We start from the raw sequence: 27418 nt of genomic DNA, 5'->3' as shown, positions 1-27418 counted from the left end.
GAAGAGTTGTTTCCTCCAGTGAAGGTCTCTAATTTCATCATGGGCGTCTCATGGGAAGGGCATGCGAGGCCTGGGGGGCTGGTGCTGCAAAACCTGGCAGGGTATGAAGGTGGGCACGGACGCATGTGCAGATTGGATGTGCTAATATTTTTACCAGAATTCTTATTGTTTCCATTAGTGCTCTGGTTACAACATTGCAGAGAAATTTAAGAGTTTGCGCCAGGCCCACTTTTCCCCTAAGTCCAATTGATTTTAGAGCATGATCTTGTAAAATTCAATTTTTAGAAAAGGAATGCATATATCCACTAAAGCAGAAATGTGTGATTCTTAGAAACAGATGACAACCCTTACAGGGCTGTCATTAGTAGTCTGGGTAGATTAAAAAAAAAATCGTACCATTAGGACATCTTTAAAAATGTGCTGAATAATGGAAATAATATTATGACATGAGTGGCCTGGCCACAGAGAAAATTCTTGTGCGTAGTAGTGTTTTCTATATAAGGGAAGTCATTTCACACCTTTGCAAGTAACCATATGTTCTATTCACAATGAATTCTGGAAACAAATTACCCCACAGAGCAAGTCTTTTCTGGTTCCTGTCTCCCTGAATATCTCTAAACAAAGTGAGCAAGCATGGGCTGAGCAGAACCTTTCAGGCATCTTTAATGTGTCATGATGAACAACAGTACTTATTCATTTAAAGACAACCCCACTACCAGCCTCTGTAAGTCCAGGCTCTACTCCTACCAGAAGAAAGAACCAAAACTCTCCAACCATCCGTAAAACTGAACAGCATACTAAAAACCTAGAGCCCAGAAGAAGAAGATTGAGGAAAAAGGTAGATGTGTAAAACCTTCTTGTTTCTTTTAACTAGATGAAGTTCAGAAAATCTGGGATCACTTAAAAATTCTTTGTAGAGCGGTGCCTGAGTGGCTCTGTCGGTTGAGGGTCTGCCTTCGGCTCAGGTCATGATTCTGATGAGGTCCTGGGATTGAGCCCCGCATGGGGCTCCTTGCTTAGCTGGGAAGCCTGCTTCCCCCACCACACACACACCCTATCTCTCTCTCTCTCTCTGTCAAATAAAGAAATAAAATGTTTAAAAATAAATAAGTAAATTCTTTGTAGAAAGTTGATACATTTTTCCCCTCCTATTTCAGCCAAGTCTTAACCATAAATGTCCCTTCTGACCTGACTCCTACCCTGCTCATCTCTCTGATCTAATTTCCACTGCCACAGCCACACTGGCTTCTTTGCTGTTCCTCCAATTCCTCTTATAGACCAAGCCCTTTCCCACCACAGGATCTTTACGCATGTCTTTCCCTCTGCCTAGAACACTTTTTTCCTCAGTCACCAGACTTGCTTTCTCACCTCATTCAGACCATTGTTGAAATGGCACCTCCTCTGAGAAGCCTTCCTAACTCCCATATCTAAAATGGCACCACCTTACAATTCCAGTCTCTCTCTACCGCTTATTCTGCTTTTCCCACATAGCATTTATCATTACTAGGCATTATGTCATATATTTATTTGTTCATTATCTTTCCTCCACTAGAATGGAAGTTCCGTAAGTGCAGAGACCTCATCGGTTTTGCCCACTGCTATACCCTAGGGCCTAGAGGGGTGGCTAACAAATATCACTCAAAAACATTTACTGAGCATCTTCTATTTTTTTAAAGATTTTATTTATTCATGAGAGATAGAGCCAGAGACACAGGCAGATGGAGAAGCAAGCTCCCCAAAGGGAGCCTGATGCGGGCCTCAAGCCCAGGGCCTCAAGCCCGGGACCCCAGGATCACACCCTGAGCCGAAGGCAAACGCTCAACCGCTGAGCCACCCACGTGCCCCTACTGAGCATCTTCTAGAGGCCGAGTCTATAGCAGTGAACAAAACTGGAAACTCTCTACCACATGGAGCTCATATTCTAGTGATACATAGGAAGTATTTGAGAAAAATGTGTTGGACAAATCCTCAGGACTGTATTCAAAATCCATTAAAATAAACATTTTGCCCCAGAAGCTCATTAGAACACACATTAATGAGACTGTAGTTGTATTAGTGCCCTGTGGCTGTGTAACAGATTACCACAAACTGGGGGGCTTAAAACAACAAAAAGGTATTTTCTCACAGCTCTGGAGGCCAGGAGTAGGAAATCAGGATCACTGGCCCAAATCGAGGTGTCCGCTGGGCCTTCCCCCTCTATGGGCTCTAAAGTAGATAGACTCCATTCCTTGCCTCCTCCAACTTCTGGTGGCCTCTGGCCTTCCTTGCTTGTGATGGTATCATTCTGGTCGCTGCTTCTGTCTTCACATCACCTCTTCCTCTGTGTCTACGTCAAATCTGCCTGCCTTCCTCTTGTAAGGAGGTACATGACAGTGTCTGGGGCCCACCAGATAATCCGAGATAATGTCCCCACCTGAAAAAAAAAATCACATTTGCTAAGTCTCTTTCCCCCCAGTCAGGTAATATTTGCAGGTTGCAGGGAAAAGGCCCAATGTCTTTGGGGGCCGTCCTTCAGCCTATTGCACTAATTAATGTTCTAGTAGCTGGAGGGAAGTCCCTTTTAGGAGAATATTAGGACCTACCTTTTCCTTTCTTGCTTTTGTCTTTTCCTCTCCTTAGGAAACATGTTTCTATCCAGAAAACTAAGAAAGGTGATGACTCTTTATTTTCATATTAACAATAGAATTATGTTTTCCAAAGAATCAGTGTAATAGTATTTGTGACTGACTCATAAACGTGTTTGATTGTCTTCCATCAAGAAACTCCCACAAAATTAAGTTAATGAAAGTGGAGGTGGCAAAGCAATATTTGAGAACAAATTGTTTTATACCGTGTACCGTGAGATCTCATCATGATTTGCAGACAGAATGTGAAATCCTTACTGTTTACCACTTGGAGTCGCAAAAGCAGGCTGTGGCCTTAGGGCACTTGCCAAATGCCAATGAGCAAAGCAGTGTGCAGCTTCACAGGCAGAACTAGAGGCCCCAGCCTTCAGTGTGTTTGGGAACCCCCAGGAGGAAGGACAAGCAGGCATCATTAACAAAGGCCATTTTGATGCAATTAAGTCTCTCTGGAATTTGATTTGGAAGCCCAGAAGTCATACTTGCCAAGCCTTTTGGCTTCTTAAAAGAAAAAAAAAAGTATTCTACAACTTTTTTCCCCTACAACTTCATTCAAAGTATTTTCACTGCTTCTTTGGTGGGAAAGAATAGTCTTAGTTAGTGGGATTTATTTAAATATGGTCAAATTCAATCAATGTGTAAAGTCACTTGTTTTTCATAATAGTATTTTGCTCTTATAAAAAAGTCTCATTATTCAGTAATATAGTCTATCGAGAAAGGTTTAACAACAACAAAAAAGATTTGAATGACTCTTGTGAGTCTTATTTCATTTATAATGATTCAGAGGAACATTTTAATTTTATTTTTTGCATTAGTATTTTTCAAAATAAAATTGTGAGGGTAAATTGCATTTCCCTATCTAAAAACCTAATTTTAAAGACTTTGATCTGTTTAGGACCATAAAATTGAGAGTATACGTATTTTGCTTGGGTATTAAAATTTTTTCAAATATGCTATTTTATTTATTCATGGAACATTTATTTTTTTGAACACCTATTATGTGCCAGAGACGGTACTAGGCAAAGTCAGCAAGATCCAGTTCTGCCCTCGGGGAGCCTGCAGTGTAAAGGGGACGGTGACAAGGACACGGTTTCTCACAGAGCGTGATGGCACTCTGCTGGGGCTGGCGGGGGTGGCAGGATGGAGCAGAGGCCCAGGAGCCCAAGTACCTCTTGTGAAAGGAAGTGGGTAAAAGCCAGTTGCTCATGGAGACTGGTGTGTGTAGGCCCAGAAGTAAGAGAAAGGACAGGGCTTGGGAAATGAGGTGGTTTTAACGTGGCTAGATGTGCGAGTGACAGGGCAGTTAAAAGAAGAGAGGAGGCCAACTCCTCAGTGGCCCCTAAGCTTATTAAAGAACCTGGACTTCAAAAACCATTGAAGGATTTAATTTATTCAATTTAATTTTGTTTAAATATTTATTGTTTTTAAAGATAGATTTATTTATTTACTTATTTATTTTTTATTTATTCAGGAGAGACACACAGAGGGGCAGAGGGAGAAGTAGGCTCCATGCAGTGAGCCCAATGCAGGACTTGATCTCAGGACCCCGGGATCACGCATGGAGCCCAAGGCAGATGCTCAACCACTGAGCCACTCAGGTGCCCCTAAATATTTTTAATCACTCTACCCAATAAGGGGCTCGAACTCATAAACCCAACATCAAGAGTCCCATGTGCTACCACCTGAGCCAGCCGGGCACCCCTACCACTGGTGGATTTTAAAGAAGGCAGTGGTAGGCTGAGGTCTGTGTGTCACAGTGGTCATCCTAACTGCAGGGGGAGACAGGGGAGTGGAGGTTGGCGAGACTGGAAGCAGAGGTCTGTCAGGATGGGGTGAGGAAGGTCCAGGGGACAGTGCAGCTACCTGAATTGGAGCTTAGCGAGGAAGTTGGCAGATTTGAAAAAATAATTTCCCCTAGTAACATTCTTCAAACAAACAAGTTACATACTTCCGTGGAACCATGAAAAACTTTAGTGGCCTGTGGTAAAGGAGCTTCCAAACCTCTTGCTCATCAGCCTAATTTTATATCAATAAAGGACGGAATTGACAAGAGCTTTCTGTAATTTTTTATTCCGCAGCCATCTGACGCAAAGCCTAAATAAGTAAACCTGCCCTGCCCCCAGGGTAGAGACCTATCACAGCTGCTCTGATCCCCAGAACCATAGGTATCTAAGCAGCCACTGATCTTACCACTGGCACTTCTCTTGGCTCTCGGATCCAGTAGGTGAGTTTACCTGCTGTTTCCTCCGCTCATCTTGGGGCCCACCCCAACACCTCCCATTCCCTTGAGGCAAAGGGATGGATGCAGGTTGCAGGACATTCTCAGGAATGGAGAGGTCGGAGAACCTACTTCTTCCGGGGTCCGACCTCACACATTCCCTGCCTTCCCCTGGGGCAGTGAGGGGCTGCGCCTTTGAGGCCAAGTAGGATTTCCACTAAGTTCAATTGCACTTGTCTTGTCCAGCAGGTGGCGACATGTAAGTGACAAAGCTCCAGAGAGGCCCATTCACAGCTAAACCCAGAAGGGCACTGAATATTTAAAATTCTCAACTAAATGCCAACCGTTAAAATATTTAAATTTTGCTTAAATTGGTATAAAATGGGAAGCCTACATAAGGTCCCCGGATTGCAAATAATTGTGGCAGAAGCACGCATCTCAGAATTCTTATAAAAACGGAATCCTAAATTTTCTGGCCTTGTATACAGAAAGATGATGCTACTAACCAATGCCAGTGGTGACTAGTCTGCAGATAACCCCAGGAGATCATTCTGGGTTTCCTGTACAATGACCCAGCTTTGACCAACAACCTCCCTTCCCTACTTCTTCCAAACTCCCATGGAATGGTATTTTTTCCCCTCCCAGAAGGAGGGGCTGTGACCTCCCACAGACACCCAAGGAGTCAAGATACAGGCAGCTGGTTCTCTCAGATAACTCCTGACGGTTGACATCTAAACCCTGACAGCCTGATACCAGTCTGTGTGGACCCCACTGACAAGAATGTTCACAGCTCTGGTCGTGGGGAGAGCAGAAGAGAGGATGTCCCTTCCCTGGAATGCTCACTTGTAACACGTCCAACAGAGCACCCCGGGGCCTTCTCTTGCAGACTCTTGGCTCACAACTTTTCCAGTAAAGCTTGTTCCTTTGTCTGACACTGACTTTGCCTCAGCCCTGTTGGTGACAACATACGCTTTAAGTTGCCTTCCAGGTGATGAGCATTCCTTATGTGGTCCACAGTTGTAATCTCTCCAGGGATCAACAATCTGTAGAATAAGACAGGAATCTTTTTAATTAGAAGGAGGCAAGTAAAACCATGATCTCTTTCCTAGTGGAATGTCTTTAAAGATCTTATAAAGTGCCATTAGGATTTGTTGTGAGATTTAAGAAATCTTGAAATTTTTTTTAAGATTTTATTTATTCATGAGAGACACAGAGAGAGAGGCAGAGATATAGGCGGAGGGAGAAGCAGGCTCCATGCAGGGAGCCTGACATGGGACTCGATCCTGGACCCCAGGATCACACCTTGAGACCAAGGCAGACGTTCAACACAGAGCCACCCAGGCGCCCCAAGAAATCTTTAATTTTTATTTCCCTGTTCTTCTCTGACACTATGGGTTTAACAGATTTGTAAAATTTACCCTGACATTTTCTGTCCCAGAAAGACACTGGAAACATTCAGTTTGCTGAACATCCGTTTTTTTGTGGACTTGTTGGAGGTACTGAAAAGTTGAGATCAACTGTAGGAAAGGAAGTCCTCCACTGTGACATCCTTTTTTTTTAGTCTTCCATGCTTCAAAAGAAAAGTGTGAAAGACCTTACAATCATTCAACATTAAGTGTTGTGATTTTACAGCTCTTTGTGATATGTTTGTATAAGAAAAATCTTGTCTGGGATCCCTGGGTGGCGCAGCGGTTTGGCGCCTGCCTTTGGCCCAGGGCGCGATCCTGGAGACCCGGGATCGAATCCCACATCGGGCTCCTGGTGCATGGAGCCTGCTTCTCCCTCTGCCTATGTCTCTGCCTCTCTGTGTGACTATCATGAATAAATAAATAAAATCTTTAAAAAAAAAGAAAAATCTTGTCTCTTTGGCCTATCCAACTAATGACTGAAAAATGAAGAGAGACTATCTCTCAAAGGTTACGTTATGAGAATACCGATTGCACCAGCGTGCAAAAGTGATTATTCTCTTGAACATGGTAAAGACATTGTGTTTGTGAGGGCTTGAGGGCTCAACTTATCCTCTTGTCACACCTTGTGACTAGATCCCATAAGTCACTGCTGATTACCTTAACATGTAAAATTACACACAAAACTTTTACAAGTTATTTTTTCTCACTATCTAAACCCTTCATATTGTAAGTTTAATTGATCACTTTTTCAGAATAAGAAATTAGACTTGCAGACAGAGCAATTACAGAAAGCCCTAATGCAGCTACAAAGTTGAATAAAGATTATTTACTTAAATAGAAAAAGATCATACTATCTAATATAGACTAGAAAACAAACCTATAAATTTTAGTAGTAATTTTAAGAAGTAAGGTAACAGCTATCTATTAGCATAGGTTAAGGCAATGTTTTTTTATTTATTGACTTAGTTTTTGACTTACAAAAAATGGAATCAGGGACGCCTGGGTGGCTCAGTGGTGGAGTGTCTGCCTTGGGCCCAGGTCGTGATCCCAGAGTCCCGGGGTGGAGTCCCACATTGGGCTCCCTGTGAGGAGCCTGCTTCTCCCTCTGCCTGTGTCTCCGCCTCTCTCTCCGTTATTCTTGTGAATAAATAAATGAAATCTTAAAAACAAAATAAAACCAAACACCCAAATGGAATCATACTGTTTTTTTTTTTTTAATTTTTATTTATTTATGATAGTCACACACACAGAGAGAGAGAGAGAGAGAGAGGCAGAGACACAGGCAGAGGGAGAAGCAGGCTCCATGCACCGGGAGCCCGATGTGGGATTCCATCCCGGGTCTCCAGGATCATGCCCTGGGCCAAAGGCAGGCGCCAAACCGCTGCGCCACCCAGGGATCCCCCATACTGTTTTATAACACTTTTTCCACTTACCAGTATATCGTGGATAACTTTCCATGTTATTCTTTTAAAAGACTGTGTAGGGATCCCTGGGTGGCGCAGTGGTTTAGCGCCTGCCTTTGGCCCAGGGCGCGATCCTGGAGACCCGGGATGGAATCCCACATCGGGCTCCCGGTGCATGGAGCCTGCTTCTCCCTCTGCCTGTGTCTCTGCCTCTCTCTCTCTCTCTCTCTCTCTCTCTCTCTGTGTGTGACTATCATAAATAAATAAGAATTTAAAAAAATAAAATAAAAGACTGTGTAGTATCCCAATAGCTGAATAGCATTATGCTAACCAATTCCATATTTATAGATATTCACGTTTTCAATCTTTTGCTATTATAGGCAATGTTGCAATAAATATCCTGTGTATATATATCTTTGTGCTCTTGAATGATTATTTATATAAGATCAATTGTTGGTAGAATTCCTGAGTTCAACAGTATAACTGTTTGGACTTTAACAGGTATTGCCAAATTGTCCCTCCAAAGGTTGGAACCACTAAATATTCTCGTATAAATACTGTATCCGGCTAAGGCTGTGATTTTCAGACGCGTGTCCTGTGGGAACTCTTTCTTTGAAAGAAATCCTTTTCAGAATCCAGAATGTAAAGCAGAAAAGGAGCTTTGTTTTGGTGGAAGCTGATCCCAGGGTGGGAGGCCTATATCTGCCTGCTTGGCCCTCACCTTAGCCTCTGTGGCAGCTCCAGGCAACCTCCCAGAGCACAAAGCAATAGAGGAGGTTCCCTTCTTTCTAACAATGTGTCCTCAAATATCGTTGGCTGAAAGTAGAACTAACATGATCTAAGACCTAAAAGTTACTAGAAAGTGTCTAATTACCTTTGGTTTCTGACACAATTTTCAGTAATTTAGGCCTAGCCCTTGATATATGTGCTTTGGTTGCTTTCTTTTCTTTTACTATGAGCATTCAATTATAGCTAAATTATTATTTTTTTTAAAAATATTTTATTTATTTATTCGTGAGACACACACAGAGAGGCAGAGACACAGGCAGAAGGAGAAGTAGGCTCCATGCAGGGAGCCCGATGTGGGACTCGATCCCGTGACCCCAGGATCACACCCTGGGCCAAAGGGCATGCGTCAAACCGCTGAACCACCAGGCATCCCTAAATTATTTTTTTTTAATATTTTATTTTTAAATAATCTCTTCACCCAACGTGGGGCTCAAACTCACACCCCCGAGGTTAAGTGTTTCATGTTCTACTGACAACCAGCCAGGGGTGCCCCTAATTTCTTTTTTTTTTTTTTTAGATTTCTTTTTAAATTTTTTTAAAGGTGAGCTCTACACCCAATGTGGGGCTGGAACGCATAACGCCAAGATCAAGAGTCGCATGCTCTACTGACTAGGCCAGCCAGGCACCCCGATTATAGTTAAGTTCTGTTCCCTTTTTTTTTTTTAAGATTTTATTCATTTATTTATTTGACAGAGCACAAGCAGGCAGAGCTGCAGGCAGAACGAGAGGGAGAAGGAGGTTCCCTGCTGAGCAGGGAGCCCAATGGTATGGGGCTCAATCCTAGGACCTTGGAATCGTGACCTGAGCTGAAGGCAGATGCTTAACTGACTGAGCCACTCAGGCGCCCCTAAGTTCTGTTCCTTTTAGATAGTTGAGTGATTTCCATTTTCGTCTTAATCGTACTAAGTGTATGAAACCTAAACTTGCTGTCAATGGGATCAGCACTTTCATTTTTATTTCTCTTCATTTTAATAAGAGAAGGACAAGATGCAATAAAATATTCAAATAATTACAGAGTCATCGACAAAGGTAGTGGCTGTGACTGTCAAAATTGAAATGAAATTCTTGGCTGTCTCACCATATAATATTTCAAAGTACTAATTCATTAACTAATATTTAAGAACCTGAACTGAAGGAAAGATGGATTGGATGTGACCATATAATACCTAGGACAGGGAGCCTGGGTGGCTCAGTTGGTTAAGTGTCTGCCTTCGGGGGATCCCTGGGTGGCTCAGCGGTTTAGCGCCTGCCTTCGGTCCAGGGCATGATCCTGGAGTCCCGGGATCGAGTCCCACATCAGGCTTCTGCATGGAGCCTGCTTCTCCCTCTGCCTGTGTCTCTGCCTTGCTCTCTCTCTGTGTGTCTCTCATGAATAAATAAATAAAATTAAAAAAAAAAAAAAGTGTCTGCCTTCGGCTCAGGTCATGATTCCAGGGTCCTGGGATAGAGTCCTGCATCGGGGATCCTGCTTCTCCCCCTCCTGCTCACCCTGCTTGTGCTCGCTCGCTCTCTGTCAAGTAAATAAATTAAATATTTTTTCAAATGCATAGAAAAATAGGTGGTAAAAATGTGAAGAACCACTTATATATCATTGCAATCAGTGACTCTATTCAGGGGTTTCAAAGCCTATTTTCATTGTTTTTCTTAACAGATTTGTCAGACTTCAACAAATCTATGTTCCCAGAGAAACAATGAAAGAAGAGTGTCCAGGTAAGAATACGTAAGGTCCACTGAGGCTAGGGAGCCATTTGTACTGGTCATCTCAGTCGACTAGATGTCCTGCTCAGAGCTTTCGCTCCAGACCCAAGCCTCTGTGAGATTCCCCTAAATGGAGGCCTCTGCTTCCCCCAATTTCCCAGGACAATACTCCTCTCATTCTCTCTTTTTTTCCCTCTACACCTTTTTTACTTTTATTCCCAATTTTGTCAGGTCGAAATCATCCAAGGTTTATTTCAAGGTTGCTTCACAGAGGCATAATTAGGCTTATTATTTTTAGCCAACCAGGTATTGTCCCCCTTTTTTATAATTATATAATGCTTCTTAAAAGCATCCAGAAATCCTGGCTCTGAGAAACAAGGATGGAACACATTCCACCATCTAAAAGGAGTAGATCTTTAGCCTCAATCAGATGCTTATTGTGAAGGAAGAAACAACTCAGGAGGAAACACACAGAATGCTAGATGATTTTATTCGTTGAGTCAACAAATACGTGAGCCCCTATGGAGCAATGTGCTAGTTGCTAAGGGATCAAAAAATGCACAAACCGGATTCACTGCCCTGAGCCTATGATCTCACCGGGGCAGCTAGGCACACACACCCAAGAAGCTCCACGGTCATAAGGTGGTTTTGAATAAAATGTGAAATGAGTGGTACAGATGACAGTCGCTGGAGAAGACCCACCCTCTTAAGGTCTCACTTTATTAACCCCCCTCAGAGTTTCACGGGCCCTCGTACCTGGTCTGGCCACCTCACATCAGCATCTCAGAATCTTTGGCCCACTTGATCCTCCATGGCTGCCTTGTCAGTCCTCAATCCTGGGTAAACTCTGTCATCTGCTTTCTCAGCCTCCTCTCCTGGGGTGCAAAGCTTCGCTGGAGAGAACGATGTTCTTTGCTTTACCGGATTCTTTATGTGGCATCTCACAGTCGCTCTTCCAATTTTTCCTACTCTCCAGGCGCTCCTGGTCCCAGAGGCTCCTTCATCTCAGCGGGTGACCTGACCTCATGTACAGGAATCAAGGAGGTCTGGCTTGATTGTACCTTCCATCTCTCCCATCTGAATTTTTTCCCCATCCTCACCCTCCCTTTCCAAAAATAACTTCCCCATCCTCTCCTCATGATTCTCTCCCCCACAAACTTCCTCCAGAATTTGACCTAACCATGATTTTCCCTGTCCTGCAGGATCTGCAGTCTCTCAGACTCTGTTGGCTTCTCCTTCTCAGTCCCCAAACACGGTCAATACTGCCCTATTCCCTCACCTCCTCCATCAGTTATTATCACATAACAAATTACCTCAAAATTTAGCAAATTAGGGACACCTGGGTGGTCAGTGGTTGAGCATCTGCCTTTGGCTCAGGTTGTGATCCTGGAGTCAAGTCCCACATCAGGCTCCCCGCAGGGAGCCTGCTTCTCACTCTGCCTGTGTCTCTGCCTCTCTCTGTGTGTCTCTCATGGATAAATAAATAAATTCTAAAAACAAAGAAAAATTAGCAAATTAAAAACAACCCTTATCTCACAGTGTCTGTAGGTCAGGAACAGAAGATCAGCTTAGTTGGTGGTCCTTCTGGCTCTGGGTCCCTCATGGGGCTGCAATCACAATGTCAGCCAGAGCTTGTCTAGGGGCTGCAGAATCCACTTCCAAGGTTGAGTGTTGAGTTTCCTCACAGCATGGCAGCTGGCTTCCCCCAGGGCAGGTGACCCGCGAAGGCAAGAGGGCAGCCCCAGTGCCTCCAGGACCTAGTCTCAGAAGTGTCGTACCATCACATCTGCCTTATTCAATTGACTAGAAGGGAGTCACCAAATCCAGCCCACAAAGGAGCAGAACTGTTTCTACCTCCCAAAGAAAGGAATATCAAAAAAGTTGTAGACATATTTTAAACCCATCACATCTTTCAAACCATTTTTTAAGCCTGCTAATTCTTCAAGCTGCTTCGTTGCTTCCTTACTTCGTTCAGTACCATGCTTCTCAAAGCAGTGATCTGTTCCCTTCCCTCACTGTCTCACACAATCCAGGTAATTATTGCCTCCCTGAACACTGCTGCTGTTGAGCGTAATATCTGAATTGGTGTGGCATTCAAGGCCCCATAAAACCTGGTCACAGCCTAGCGTTTCATTTCACCTCCCCCAGTTCCCCGTATACCTCAGCTGGATGGATTTCTCACCATCATTCTCCAAACATGACCTCTGCTTCCTACCTCCACGCTTTTGCTCAGATGATTTCCCTCACTAGAAAGATCCTCTTCTCATGTTTTCATTGTTCAAGACCCAGTTTAATGGGATGCCTGGGTGGCTCAGTGGTTGAGCACCAGCCTTTGCCTCAAGGCATGATCCTGTGGTCTCAGGATCCAGTCCCACATTGGGCTCCCTGCATGGAGCCTGCTTCTCCCTCTGCCTGTGTCTCTGCCTCTCTCTCTCTCTCTCTCTCTCTCTCTGTGTCTCTCATGAATAAATAAAATCTTAAAAAAAAAAACCCTACTCAAAGTGCTTAGTGGTATAATACAGACCAAAACAAATTTAACAGAAAGAACGAGTAAGAAACCTGCCCTTTCAAGAGTTCCCTTTTTAATAATTTTGTTATTGGGACGCTTGGGTGGCTCAGGGGTTGAGTGTCTGCCTTTGGCTCAGGGCATGATCCTGTGGTCTCAGGATCTAGTCCCATACTGGGCTCCTTGCATGGAGCCTGCTTCTTCCTCTGCCTGTGTCTGTCTCTGCCTCTCTGTGTCTCTTATGAATAAATAAAATCTAAAAAAAAAAAAAAAAAAAAAAGGCCCAGTTTAAGTGCCTTTTCACCCAAGATTTCCTTGCTCTACCCCTTCCTTCTCTCTACTCCCAGAGCACCTTGTTATTCCATTTCACACCACTATTGTGTTATACGTCTTTGTATTCCTTTCAGCACCCCAACAATACGTGGCTCATACTAAATCCTTAATCTTTTTTGAATGAACAAATTTACCTAAATCATTAAGATTTAATTTTACTCTAATCAAAAGGCAAATTAAAGGCCCTATAATCTCTATTAGAGTAATATATTGAGCTAAGGGAAATTGTAGAATGGTCTATGCTAAAGAATAGTCGTCTTTTCTATTATTTGAACAATTTTAATGGAATGGCTTAAATTAAATCACGATTATTCCCCAAAAAGGTTTGCTTCTGAGATATGTTTGCATATAGTATTTTTACAATTCCTGGTCAACATGAAATTTCCATGGAAACAGATCACGCACAGTGGAGAAGAAAAGAATTGAATTGTGTGTGAGCTGCATTTTGTCATCTCCATGGAGCTATTTGTGCTAAATATTTGCGTAGGGAAACTATAATTTAAAATCACCCAAGTAAAGACATAATATTTAATGCTTTTTAAAAATGATAACTACTACTAGTTTTAAAGATTTGTATTAATATGTGGAGATATATAAAAAGAAGTTTGAATATTTCTTATATCATACATTAATATGAGCAGATAAAATACCCTTTTGCCTCTTTGCCAGTGCAGAAAAGGGAAGAAATTAAATGCTCAGCATGGAAAGGGTCACTTGATAGAATAATTTCTTCTGGATATCATTCAGCTTCTAGACTAGCAATGTCTAGAAGTGTCTAGCAATGATCTATCTAACAATTGTGATTCCAAATAGGACTAATCAAATAGAGACAGTTTAAAATATATGTATAGAAACTAAAAGATAAAAATAATTTTCACTCACTAAATAGTACTGTAAACCTTTATGATTTGAGAAATGTACTCTTTTCCTAAGCACTGTAAAACCTACTCAGGAACTTAAAATCACTAGAAATACTGTATCTTGAAGATTATCTTTTTCTAATCTGTTTTTGGAATATAAATCTTTGTACATCAAAATTATTAGAACTTTATTAAAAAAAACTCGACATGTTCAGGAGGAACCAGAATCATCTCAGAGTTTTCTTTCAACTCTCCTTTGACATCAACTGTTGACTTTTATTTTTACTTTCCAATAAGTATAATCAGAACAAACAAAACGGGAAAAAGGAAAAGAATTACAGAAGTTGTATGTCCTTTTGTGTACGTGGGCTATTCATAAAAAGAAGTTACATTACACTTATTCTACATATTACTCCCTCCACAATTACAACAACTGTTGGTTTTTAATATGAACAAAAGAACATATTGGCCGAAGACAATTATAATGTATCAATAATACTGATCCCACTTTCAGGCAAGCGGGCTTGACCAATGGAACGTAGAAAAGGCCCACAGAGATTCCTGGCTGAATACAGACAAGCCCATCAGGAGACCCACCTCAAAATATCTAGAGGTCCTAACCGATCAATGGGTTACTTACTACCAGGCACAGTCTCCCAAAAAGGGAAAGTTCTATACTTTGGGATACCTCCTTCTTGCCCCTTTAAAAACAGCCCTGGCCTTAGACCTCAGTGCAGACAGCCTCTTCTGCCTCCGGTCCTGCCCGCAGCTCTCTGGCACTGTATTCAATAGCCTTCTATTGCCTTTGTTCTGCCTCAGGAGAATTCTTTTACCTCCTGCGGTGCTACTGGCTTCCACCCGATTGTCACCCCAGGTTTGGGGGACCCCATTTAGACACCACAAGTAACACACTCAGCTTGTTCATTATATATATATTTTTTATTTTAAAGATTTTTATTCATGAGAGACACACACAGAGAGAGAGAGAGAGAGAGAGAGAGAGGCAGAGACACAGGCAGAGGGAGAAGCAGGCTCCATGCAGGGAGCCTGACGTGGGACTTGATCTCGGGTCTCTAGGATCACGCCCTGGGCCCAAGGCAGCGCTAAACCGCTGAGCCCCCTGGGCTGCCCCAGCTTGTTCATTATAGATCCACTCTCTACACCAAAATTTATCTTACAAAAGTCTCTTACTTTGCCAGGGACAAAACCTGTGAAAAAGCAAGAAGGTCAAAGTCAAAAAAGCAGCAGAAAGTGGTCAGTGGAGTATCCCTTCCTCTTGGCCAGTTTTAATTATTTCCTGGGAGTTTTGCTCCAGCAGAAATTTGGGGTTTTTTTTGTTTGTTTGTTTGTTTGTTTCAATGATTTTATTTATTTGTTCATGAGAGACCCACAGAGGCAAAGGCAGAAGCAGGCTCCTCAAGGGGAGCCTGATGTGGGACTCGATCCTGGGACCCTGGGACCCTGAGACCACAGCCTGTGCTGAAGGTAGATGCTCAACCGTTGTGCCCCCCAGGCATCCCTGCTCTGACAGAAATTTGAATGAAATCTCTACCTAGTTGTCTGAGTGATGATACTCCCCTCGAATAGGTTTGCAGCAAGCGAACTTACTCCATTTGGGGGAGGGCTGGCTTCCAGAGCTATGATTGTTCCCTCACAGGCCTGTAGGACTGCCAACACCTTCAACTAAATTACTGGCAGCCATTGCTTAAAGGAGTAGCAGCACTAGCTAGAGGCTTTGTTCTCCTCGTAGGATCCACCTTTTCTTCTCTGGGACAGCTGGAGCTTTGATTGGAATAAATAGCAGCTCGGAGGTGATTACACTTTGACTCTTCCACACAGGGGTGTGACTTCAGTGGACAGAAGGTCATATGCCCAAAAGAAGGTAAGCCTAAAATCCAACAATCCAACATGTGATGACAGAGGCAAAAAAAAAAAAAAAAAAAAAAAAAAAAAAAAAAAAAGGAAAGAGCCAAAATACTTAGGCCTGGGAAGTGACATTTTGATTAATTTTTATCTATTTTTCCTTCCAGATTGATTCTGCAGCCTCATCTGTGCCCTGAGAGGCTGACTTATATGGACTGAGCACTGGGCTCCCTGCCTCCCAATTTCTATTTGGGTTCAGCGAATGGGAGGGCGGATGGGTACTGGTAAAGGTAGAAAACTGGTAAGAGAGTGAGGAAGGGGTGTTTATGTCTTGGGCTTCCTGCCTGCTGCATTGCCATAGGTTGACCGTTTCCCTTTGCCCAAGTCACTGCTCCTGTTAGGTCGTCCTCACCATGAAGTTCACTCTCAAGGGTTCAGCAGCCATCCCTCCTCCTCGCCCTTTCAAGCATAAGTGTGGAAATTGCTCCCTGCTGTTACTAGACTTGGGACATGATACCATCCTTTCTTTTTTTCTCTAAATCTTGCCTTTATAAATAACCCCTTTATTAAACTCTCCTTAATTACTCAGTTTGACGGTGCCATCTGCTTCCTGGATCCTGACTGATACAGATGGTACTGATTTTTAGCAAGAAATCTCAGAAACTTGATTCTACACTGTAATTTGACTATACAATACTATCCATATTATAGACCCATTTCCTTGTTCACAGCCTATTTTATGACTGACGCCTCCCACGCCTCCAAGCTGATCCTTGATGTACACTGCTTTCTCTCTCTGCACAAACGGGAGGGATTTAGAACAGTTCTTTCCATTCTGGGAATGAACTGAGACCCTGGGCACATTCATGGATGAGACCCTCGCTTTCCCTCAAGTTGCGGCCAGTCTGTCCCACTAATCTTCAGTGCTGGTTATTGGTTTTCAAATTAGGCTCCCTGCTGGGACTGGAGCCAACCTTACAAATCTGGCCTATACTTATCCCAGACATTTATTTTTTTCCCCATTGTCTTTCAGCAGCTGGCTGCTTCTTAAGTCACCAAGATGGACCTTCCTGTCACTATGTCTTTGGCCTGCTCCTGAACCTAAAATTTGTCCCCAAATCCCTTCTGTTACACTACCCCATCCCTTAGATAGGAATCATATTCACTTATTCTCCTGGGATTTCCTATTAGACTGCTAGCCCCTCCTTGGAGGCTATGCCTATTGGGTGTATTCATCCCTCAGGTCCCATGCCTCCTACATGCACTACTGGCAGTGGGATTCTGGAACAGTTCATGGCCATGGTTATATCACTCATGATCAATACAAACTGAAGGGGAAAGGACAATACAATGTTAAAAATAGAGACACACAAAGCAGAATCAGTAAGTGTGCTTTCAGCAAAATACTAAGGAGAACGCATTCCAAGCAACCAATGCACATATTGCTCAGTTTATTAATGAACTGGCATTTTTTAAAAGATTTTTTAAATTTTTTTAATTTTTAAAATTTATTCATGATAGAGAGAGAGAGAGAGAGGCAGAGACACAGGCAGAGGGAAAAGCAGGCTCCATGCCGGGAGCCCGACGCGGGACTCGATCCCAGGACTCCAGGATCGTGCCCTGGGCCAAAGGCAGGTGCCAAACCGCTAAGCCACCCAAGGATCCCCATGAACTGGCATTTTGATTGACAAATCAGTCCTTATAAGTCAATTACTTAAGGCTTAATCACCCTAGATAAACTTCAAAATAAGGAATTTAAAAGCCTAAGGATCAAGATCCTGAAAAGGGAGTAATAATTCTCGGACTCCAACATAAAGACTCTGCAAGAAACAATCTTAAATGTCTAAAAATAGGAGAAAAGTTAAAATTACGGTGTTAATAATAGCTATTTTATTAGATACTATGTGTCAGATATTTTACATATATCACTTTATTTAACTGTTAACAATCCTGAAATTTTGGTATTTTACAAATACCAAAGCTGAGAAAGGTTAACTGCCTTTGATCACACTGTTAGTATTTGGGGAACTGGAATTTTAATTCAGCCTTGTTTAAAAGCTCATTCTTCTCTCTATATTATGTTAATACATCAATATAATATTGCCCTTAAAATAACATGATGAATCTATTGATACAGAAGAAATTATATATGAAAAATATAAATCCAATACAATATAAAAACATAAAAATTCAATGACCCTAAAATCATTTACAAAAGGGAACTCAGAGAAATTAAAATAGTTCTTACTTCAAAGCAATGAGATTATGTTTTGATCATTTTTTTTAAAGATTTATTTGTTAAAAAAATAAATAAATAAATAAATAAATAAAGATTTATTTGTTTGAGAGAGAGAACAAGCACACACACACAGGAGAGGCAGAGGGAAAGGGGAAGGGAAAGAATCTCAAGCAGACACGCCAACTGAACACAGAGCCTGATGCAGCTTGATCTCACAACATTGACATCATGACCTAGGTCAAACCAAGAGTCAGTTGCTCAATGAACTAAGCTACCCAGGCACCCCTTGTTTTGATTAATACTTACGTATTTGGGGGGTTTTTTTAGAGCAATTATAAATATTTTAATTTTTTTGGCTTACAATTATTAGTATATAGAAATAGTTGATTTTTTTAAATACAGTTGATTTTTGTGTATTGATCTTGCAATCTTGCTAAACTTACTTACTAGTTCTAGATTTTCTTTCAGGGGGGGGTAGATTCCTTGTAGACAATCATGTCATCTGCAAATAGGGAAGATTTTATTTCTTCCTTTCCAGCCTGTGTGCCTGTTATTTCTTTTTCTTACTTCCCCTGGCTAGGACTTCTGGTATGTTTTTGAACAGGAGGTGAGATGGACAGCTTTGACTTGTTCTTGATCTTAGGAAGAAGCACACAGCCTTTCATCATTAAATACAATGTTAGCTGTAGGTTTTTTGACGATGCTTTTACCATATTGAGGAAAGTCCCTTCTATCCCTAGTTTGCTGAAAGGTTTTTTTTAAATCATGAAATGATGCTTAATGTTTCAAATTTATTTTTCTGCATCAATTAACATAGCCACGTGATTTTTCTTCTGCAGATTGTTAAATTTATTATATTAATTATCTAATATTGAAAAAATTTTTCTCAGAATAAACCCCACTTGGTTTTGATGTGTTATTCTATTTTTATTTTTATATTACCGCATTCAGTTTTCAAATATTTTGTTGAAGGTTTTTCTGTGTTCCTGAGGGACACTGATGTATAGTTTTCTTTTCTTGTGATGTTTTTGGTTTTAGCACCATGGTAATGATATCTGCATCTTCTACGGTCTTGTTGACTTTTTTTAATTTTTATTTATTTATTTATGAGACACACACACATAGAGAGAGGCAGAGACACAGGCAGAGGGAGAAGCAGACTCCCTGCAGGGAGCCCTATGTGGGACTCCATCCTGGATCCTGGGATCATGCCCTGAGCTGAAGGTAGATGCTCAACCACTGAGCCACCCTGGTGCCCTGTTGTTGATTTTCTTTTTGCTACTCTATGACCAAAAGGAGTACTGAAGTCTCCAAGTATAACGTGAATTTGCATATTTCTTTTTCACCTCTGGCAGATTTTGCTTTCTGTTTTGAAACTATATGGTTAGGTGCATAAACAATTAGAATTCTTATGTCCTCTTAATGAACTGATTCCTCTGTTGCATGAAATGACCTTTATCCCTGCTCATTTTCTTTGCTATGAACTCTACCTTGTCTGATATCAATCTAGCTGTTCCAGGTTTCTTTTGACTGGAGTTTTAAAAGTATCTCTTTTTTCATTCTTTAGCATTTAATCTATGGATCATATTTGAAATGAATTTCTCATATAATATATATTTTTGTTGTTGTTTGTTTTTTTGTCTGTTTTGACAAATCTCTTCTATCTCATTGGCTCAAATTCCACTTTAGCCGAAGAAATACTGAGCACAGATTCATGTAAGCCTGGCAGTTATAGAGACAAGAGGGATAAAATCACTTGATTGGGTAGCATATTAAAGAATAAATCAGGGGTAGCCCCAGTGGCACAGTGGTTTGGCACCACCTTCAGCCCAAGGTGTGATCCTGGAGACCCGGGATCGAGTCCCACATCGGGCTCCCTGCATGGAGCCTGCTTCTCCCTCTGCCTGTGTCTCTGCCTCTCTCTGTGTCCCTCTGTGTCTCTCATGAATAAATAAATAAAATCTTTTAAAAAAAAAAAAAAGAATAAATCAGTAAGTAGAATTGAATCTCCCTTATCCCATAATCACATGGCTGCTGCACAGCTAGGGAGTCATGCTCACAACGTCCAGGACAGGCTTCAACTAACATAACCCTAGAAACATTTAGTATTTATAAAGCTGAACCCTTAAATGGTACCAACTAACTTTGTATCCCAAAAGAAAAACAAAAGTTCTAGAGAGGGGAAATTGTTCTTTCATAGAAAAGTATTTTCACAGATATTTTTGCTGGGATCATATCCCAAGGACAGGCTGTCACAAACTAACTCTTGTATTCACACCATAGCAGTTGTATTCCACACTAGTGCTAAAGAAAGGTTAAATGTAATTTTAAGTAATCTCATCTACAACTGCAGTTTTCATGTATAGATTGAACAGTCCTGACTCATACTTGGTGCTCTTTTCGGGGTGCCTCTCCCATAGGAGGGATCATATCCCCATCGGGTGGAAATCAGGCAGTCCTGTGATTTCCTTTGACCAGTGAAATATGAGCGAACAGGGTATGTGCCAACTTAGAGGAGAAACTTTTAAGAGCCAGTAGCTCACTATGTTCTCTTTTTTTCTCTGCCATCATGACCATCAGTGTTCCAAAGCAGTATGCATAAGAAACAAATTGAAAGTCCCTGAGCTCTTGGAGGCATTTGTTACTAATAGCTAATAATAATTAGCTTCTCTTGACTGATATTTTTTTTTACAAATGCTTTACTGCCTCCAAACTTTCCTGTCTCATCTCTCCCTTGCTTCCATTTTTTTGTGTGCTTAGTTTATCCCTTTTTACACCTTTATCTATTTATTTACTTATTTATTTATTTTTAAAAATATTTTATTTATTTATTCATGAGAGATACAGAGAGAGAGAGAGAGAGAGGCAGAGACACAGGCAGAGGGAGAAGCAGGCTCCACGCAAGGAGCCTGATGTGGGACTCGATCCCAGGTCTCCAGGATCATGCCATGGGCTGAAGGCGGCGCTAAACCACTGAGCCACCTGGGCTTCCCATACACCTTTATATTTTGCCATAATCCTGTCCATGAGAATTTTTTTTATTATTTATTTATTTATTGTTCTAACTGTCCTTGAGAATTTGAATCAACAACAAGCAGAGAGACAGTTAACTAACCTGGAGCCTGGAAGGCTTTTAATTTTCTTCTTGTTCTACAAATTCTAGGTAGTTTTTAAAAGAATCTAGGCTTACCATTTAGAAAATTAGAAACCTGAGAATTAATCTCATATAACTTTTACATTTACCCAGCATTGTAAATGCTTACCCTTACCTAGCTTTTCATTGACTGTGCCTGTTTGTAATTGGTCAGTTAGGGCCTATGGCTATTTTGAGGTGAGTCGCTTAATGGACCTGTTTGCATTCCGCTTGGTGATCACGGTGAGCTCTTTTCCCTTACTCAGGTTTCCATTACTCAAGCTTGTTGCCTAAAAGTCGCCTCTACAGGATACTGCAAAGCCGACTGGATTACTTCTTTACTCATGTGCCATCCAAAAGGAATAGACTCAGTAAAAGTCTGAAAATATGAGACTTGAAGGCTGGTCAGAGTTTAGCACTAGAGATGCAGATTTGAGTGAGTCCTAATCCATAGTATGAACAGCCTCTTGGATGAACTCATAGAAACTAGAAAGAAGAAAGCCTAGGACATCAGCTCAAGCAATCACAGTTAAACAGAATAAGAGTGAAGAAAATAAAGAAAAATCCGAAAGGAGAGAAAGTTATATCATGAAGATGAAGAAAAAAGGGGTTGACCAGTACCAAAGAGATGAAAAGGTGAATGAAGATTCAGAGAGCAAGCAGTGGAAAGGGGTTGGGGTGGGTCTCAGTATTCAGTATATAGACTTTCTCATTTAATCTGTTTTTTGCTTGACCTAGTATGCCTGAATCTGGGGCTCCCCTGGTTCAAACTCTACCAGTTCTAGGGATAAGCTACGCATTTGGTTATCTGCCCTAAGGATGGTGACCTAGATCTAGAAGTCTAACTACTCTGTACAGATTTTCAGTCTTCTGGTCTTTCCTTCCACACCCTTCCATGATGCCATAACTGTAATTTATGAGTCTGTAGTATAATAAGGCATGTATTGGGTCTTTGTCTTCTGTTCCTGGCAAAGAGCTCCTAAAACCTTTGGAATTTCCTCAGTGACAGGAGTATCTTTTGTTATTCAGGAGGTTCCACTTTTTCTGTTTTGTTTTTTGTTTTTAAGAGAGTGCAAGGGTAGGGTAGGGGGTGCAGAAGGAGGGAGAGAATCTTAAGCAAGCTCCAAGCCCAGCGGGCCGGCCAGCCAGCTGACGGACCATGGGGCTCAATCTCACCACCCTGAAATCATGACCTGAGCTGAAATCAAGCGTCAGACACTTAAGGGATTTAGCCCCCCAGGAGGCTCAGCTTTTGAGTACACTTGAGTTTATGCTAATGAGGTGATTTTGGGGGAGGGCCCCTTGATAGCTTCAGAATGGAACTGGTCACCAGAAAGACCCAAGTGAGTAGAGGGTTAGAATTTTCAGCCCTACCCAAAGACCTCGAGGAAAGGGACAGGGGTATTAGAGATTAAGCTCTATAAAAACTCTTAAGGAAATTTGGTGAGTTTCTGGGTTGGTGAACATTAGGGAGGTGCTGGGAGGGTGGTGCATAGAGGGCACGGAAGCTCTGTGCCTCTTCTGCCCTTCTTTGCCCTGTGCATCTTTCCATATGTTTGTTGCATTGTATCCTTTATAACAAATCAATAAACAAATGTTTTCCTGAATTCTGTGAACCATTCTAGCAAATTATTGAACTAGAAAAGGGAGTCATGGGAACTCCAATTTATGTATGGCTATTTAGTTGGAAATACAAGTGACAATCTGGATTTGCAATTGGCATCTGAGGTGTAGTAGTCTTGAGGGCTGAGTCAGGGTTCTCCAGAGAAACAGAACCAATAGGATAGATAGATAGATAGATAGATAGGTAGATGAGATTTATTGTAGGGATTGGCTCACGTGGTCATGGAGTACAAGAAGTCCTACGCTCTACTGCCTGCAAGCTAGAGAAACAGGAAAGCTGGTGTTATAATTCAGTTTGAGACTGAATGATGGCAGGCAGGCCCTGAGGACCCAGAAAGGGGATCCCACAGGTCTAGCAAAGAGGATCCTTGGCAGAATGGAAATCAGACATGAGCCAGCAGGGAGTGAAAGCAGAATTTACTGAAGATACAGAGAAAGAGAGAGATGGAGAGAGACAGAGCCTCTGGGAGACTCAGAAAGGAAAAGAGCATGATCTTGCCTTTGCTTGGGGCCTGGGATTTTTATTGCCAATTGTGGTCTGGTGCACAGTCTTTAGCCTCTGGGATCTGATGCTGTCTCCAGGTATGTAGTGTCAGAATTAAGTTAAATTTGTAGGACATCCAGTAGTGTCCACTGGAAATTGGAGAATTGACATGGGATAATCCCCCCACATCTGGTGTCAAAAGTATTGAGAGCGAGAAACAGAATTTTCCTTTATGGAGCCTCCCTGGAGTTCTGAATTATGAATTACTGTTCTTCTAATTGCCATTCCCCTTTGCATTCAGCTTTCTTAGTGCCCACAATTTATCCTTTTTCCTTCTTCCACTAAGAACTCTCCAATCTCTAATATTTTGATTTATTTTTAAAAATTTTATTTATTCATGAGAGACAGAGACAGAGTCAGAGAGAGAGAGAGGGGCAGAGACATAGGAGAGGGAGAATCAGACTCCATGCAGGGAGCCCGATGTGGGACTCAACCCTGGGACTCCAGGATCACGCCCTGAGCTGAAGGCAGACACTTAACCACTGATCCAACCCGGGCATCCCTACTCTAATATCTCTCCCATTCTCTTTTGTCCCTTTCCTACTTTCTTAGTCCTTGTGCGTTTTTGTATTTTCTCCATTCAGTGGGGTTTCATAGGGAAATAAGACAAACACGTATTTGATCTCTCAAGTTAAAAGTCAGTTTGTAGAATGTTTTCAAAATTATGAATTTTTTTTTTAAGATTTATTCATGAAAGACACAGAGAGAGAGGCAGAGACACAGGCAGAGGGAGAAGCAGGCTCCATGCAGGGAGCCCGACACGGGACTCGATCCCGGGTCTCCAGGATCACACCCTGGGCTGATGGCGGCGCTAAACCGCTGAGCCACCCGGGGTGCCCTATGAATTCTTTTATTTTTTTTTAATTTTTTAAAAATTTGTATTTATTTATGATAGTCACACACACACAGAGAGAGAGAGAGAGAGAGAGAGGCAGAGACATAGGCAGAGGGAGAAGCAGGCTCCATGCACCGAGAGCCCGACGTGGGATTCGATCCCGAGTCTAGAGGATCGCGCCCTGGGCCATAGGCAGGCGCCAAACCACTGCGCCACCCAGGGATCCCTATGAATTCTTTTAAAATTGGTTTTGTGTGGGCAGCCCGAGTGGCTCAGCGGTTTAGCACCGCCTTTGGCCCAGAGTGTGATCCTGGAGACCGAGGATCGAGTCCCGTGTCGGGCTCCCTGCACGGAGCCTGTTTCTCCCTCTGCCTGTGTCTCAACCTGTCATGAATAAATAAATAAAATCTTTAAGAAAAAATCTATTTTTTGGTTATAAAACACTTGAGTGATATCCTTTCTTTTCAATACAGTAGTCCTCCCTTAGCCACGGTTTCACTTTTTGAGATTTCAGTCACCAAGGCAGGTCAACCTCAGTCCTGAAGCAGGTGATCCTTCTTGTGATGTAGTCAATAGTCTAACGCCACAACACAATACGACCATCATTCACTTCACTTCATCACATAGGCATTTTACCAGCTCATATCCTCACAAAAGGGTGAGTACAGTATAAAATATTTTGAAAGAGACCAACATTCATATAACTTTTATTATAGTATATTCTTATAATTGTTTTTATTACTTATTAATCTCCTGCTGTGCCTAATTTATAAATTAAACTTTATCATAGCTATATAGGCATAGGAAAAAACATAGTATCTATGTGGCTTGGTACTATTACCAGTTCCAGGCATCTACTGGGGGTCTTGAATGTATGCCCTGCAGATAATGGGGCGGGGGGGAGGGGATTGAATCTTTTTTTCTGACTAGAAATGTTTGCTCATTATAACAACCCCAATACAGAAATATCTAACAGAGGAAGTTCCTTCATAGTGATAAGCCTTAGATAAAGTCACAGGTTGGTCTCTACGTATATTACTGTTTCATGATTCTATATTTGTAAAATATATGATAGGAAAGAGCAACAGAAAGATAGCAAAATAGGGATCCCTGGGTGGCGCAGCGGTTTAGCGCCTGCCTTTGGCCCAGGGCGCGATCCTAGAGACCTGGGATCGAATCCCACATCGGGCTCCTGGTGCATGGAGCCTGCTTCTCACCTCTGCCTGTGTCTCTGCCTCTCTCTCTCTCTCTCTGTCTCTGTGTGACTATCATAAATAAATAAAAATTAAAAAAAAAAAAGAAAGATAGCAAAATATAAACGGCAGTTACCTCTAGAGAGTGGTATTAACTTTTGATTTATCTGTATTTTCTAATGTGCCTGTTTATATCTAATCTTTTGAGCATTTTATATTTAAAAACCTTCAAATATTAAGATTTAAGTGTCTCTTCCTCAAATGTGTAATTATATTCAAACTTTTGCAGTTTTTGAAATAAAAATTTTCATTTAATATTCCAAGGATAAAAAAATAACAGTATTGCAATAGCAAAAGGCTCTCTGCTATCCACAGATTTTAAAAAATTCTAATAGTCAATGTGTCGATACAATCAACCATACCGTTGCCATCACTTAATCATGTAATTTGTGGTTAAAACAGCTACTTAAGCCTTAAGAGCTTTGTAGATGAGCAAACTCTTAATTTTCCCTTTTAACGTCATTCACCAGATGGTCCAGAAATCTTTGATCTGCGAGCCTTGCCCGGTCCAGAAATCTTTGATCTGCGAGCCTCCCCGAGGTGTTTTATTTTCCCCAAACTTTATATGATTCTTGTCCACCTCTAGGACTGAATCATTCGACTTTTACTGTAAAGCTACTAATCAATCACCATAAAGTTAAGATAATCAGCTCAAGAGAACAGAATGAATGTTACAACACTATTTGTGGATTTGCAGATTGTTTTAAAAGTAGCAAATCAGGGACCGATTTTCTACAGGTCAATGCAGAGAGACTGCCTTAAAAGAGCTCCGGTCAACCTTTCTAACTAAATGCCCTGATACCTCAAACCCAAAGACCATTTATTTTCAATGATAACCATTCAAACAGCGGTTATGAGCGTCCACCGCAAACACCAGCTTCGTCAGGTCAGCCAGGCTCCCACGGAGTCCCGGGCCTCTCCACCTAAGGCCCTGCGGCCGTGCAAGCGAGGAGCTCGCAGGGCTGCTGGGTGCAGCTGGGTGCAGCGGGACCCCCGGCTACGCAGGTGGCGGCCGCACCACCCTCCTCCCCCGGAGTCCCGGCCTCGCGTGCTGGGGCGGGGAGGGGGGCAGACAGCGTCGCTGAACTCCTGCAGCCCGCTCCCCGCGCAAGGCCTAGCACGACTCACACCCCCTCCGCCCAGGTCCCAGCCAGGCGCCCCCGCAAGGGCGGGAGGGAGGCAGAGCGGCGCGCGCGCGGGGACGCCTTTGCGCACGCGCGCGCGGGGCCTGAGGAGCCGGGCCAATCAGAGCGCGCCTCGCCTCTACGCCCCCAGCTCCGCGCGCGTCCGTCCCGCTCCAAGGGCGTCATTCGAATACAATAGCCCGCCCGCCCGCCCGCCGACGTTCCCTTCGCGGGACGCCGCTCGCTCGTCGCCCGTAGCAACGCTCTGCCCAGGGGCAGCCTCGGAGCCCCTCCCGAGGGAGGCGAAGCGGGTGTAAGCGCGCGTGTGGTGGGGGAAGCGCGGGAAGCGAGGAAGGCATCTTTTCACGTTCAAAAAAACCCTTTTCACCGTCCCGACGTCCCCGGGTTATCAACGTCCCGAGCTCACGTTCACAGCACATGTGGTGTTAAAGGAAAGCGGTATTAGTGTCTCCTCTCAAACGGCTAAGGACGCCTGCAGTAATGCGGCCTCGCTGCGTTACCCAGAATTCCCGCGGCCCCGCGTGACGTGTTTCCGGGCTGCGTGCTGCGGGGGAAGCCCCGCCCCCGGCCAGGGCCCCGCCCCTCCGCCCCGCTCCCCGCCCCTCCCCCCCTCCCGCAAAGTAATACTTTACCTGTAGTTTAACGATTGTGAGAAGAAAACTGCTTTCAAAAAGTGCCTGCTCCTTGCAGAACTGGTAGTAAGTACGGAAACGTTTATAAGAGAAAGTTGAACTCACCCACAATCCCGGCTGCCAGAAAGAATTACTACGCTGCTGTGTAAACTTGGGAGACCTCACACACGCACATGGTTTTCTGGGGTTTTGTTTTGTTTTGTTTTTTGTTTTTAAAGACCAGTGTCTCCTGTCTTTCCAGGTAAATAGGATCATTTTAAATGGCTGTATGGATAGAGTTTGTTCAAGCAGTCCCTTCCTTGACTGTCTTCCAG

General features: G+C 42.7%; 2 protein-coding genes and 1 long non-coding RNA gene across 13 annotated transcripts in view; 2 read left to right on the top strand and 1 right to left on the bottom strand.

Moving 5' to 3' along the window:
• FAM161A (FAM161 centrosomal protein A) overlaps positions 1–16227 on the top strand; it is a 65455-nt gene extending 49228 nt beyond the window's left edge. For 4 of the 8 annotated variants that reach the window (XM_077915559.1, XM_077915560.1, XM_077915561.1 and 1 more), the window contains 3 exons: positions 10092–10150; positions 11115–11182; positions 14352–14748. In XM_077915559.1, coding sequence (XP_077771685.1) covers positions 10092–10150; positions 11115–11182; positions 14352–14744 — 520 coding nt within the window. In that variant the 3' untranslated portion in view covers positions 14745–14748. Of the gene's footprint in view, positions 1–10091; positions 10151–11114; positions 11183–14351; positions 14749–15587; positions 15720–15867 lie in introns of those variants that run through there. The other 4 variants (XR_013389749.1, XR_013389750.1, XM_077915563.1 and 1 more) reach the window with 4 other exon arrangements.
• LOC144324242 (uncharacterized) lies at positions 223–26979 on the bottom strand. The gene is made up of 5 exons (XR_013389765.1): positions 26879–26979; positions 11452–11628; positions 10895–11155; positions 5683–5882; positions 223–2413 (listed from the first exon to the last, which is right to left on the bottom strand). It is a non-coding gene; the product is annotated as an uncharacterized LOC144324242 (long non-coding RNA).
• LOC144324238 (uncharacterized) overlaps positions 26696–27418 on the top strand; it is a 52803-nt gene continuing 52080 nt past the window's right edge. For 2 of the 4 annotated variants that reach the window (XM_077915574.1, XM_077915573.1), the window contains exon 1: positions 26696–27345. In XM_077915574.1, the coding sequence (XP_077771700.1) occupies positions 27278–27345 (68 nt within the window). In that variant the 5' untranslated portion in view covers positions 26696–27277. The remainder of the gene's footprint in view (positions 27346–27418) is intronic. The other 2 variants (XM_077915576.1, XM_077915575.1) reach the window with 2 other exon arrangements.

Source organism: Canis aureus, chromosome 11 (genome assembly GCF_053574225.1).
Source record: "Canis aureus isolate CA01 chromosome 11, VMU_Caureus_v.1.0, whole genome shotgun sequence".
NCBI classification, from domain to species: Eukaryota; Metazoa; Chordata; class Mammalia; order Carnivora; family Canidae; genus Canis; species Canis aureus.
This window is presented reverse-complemented; position numbering and strand designations above follow the sequence as displayed.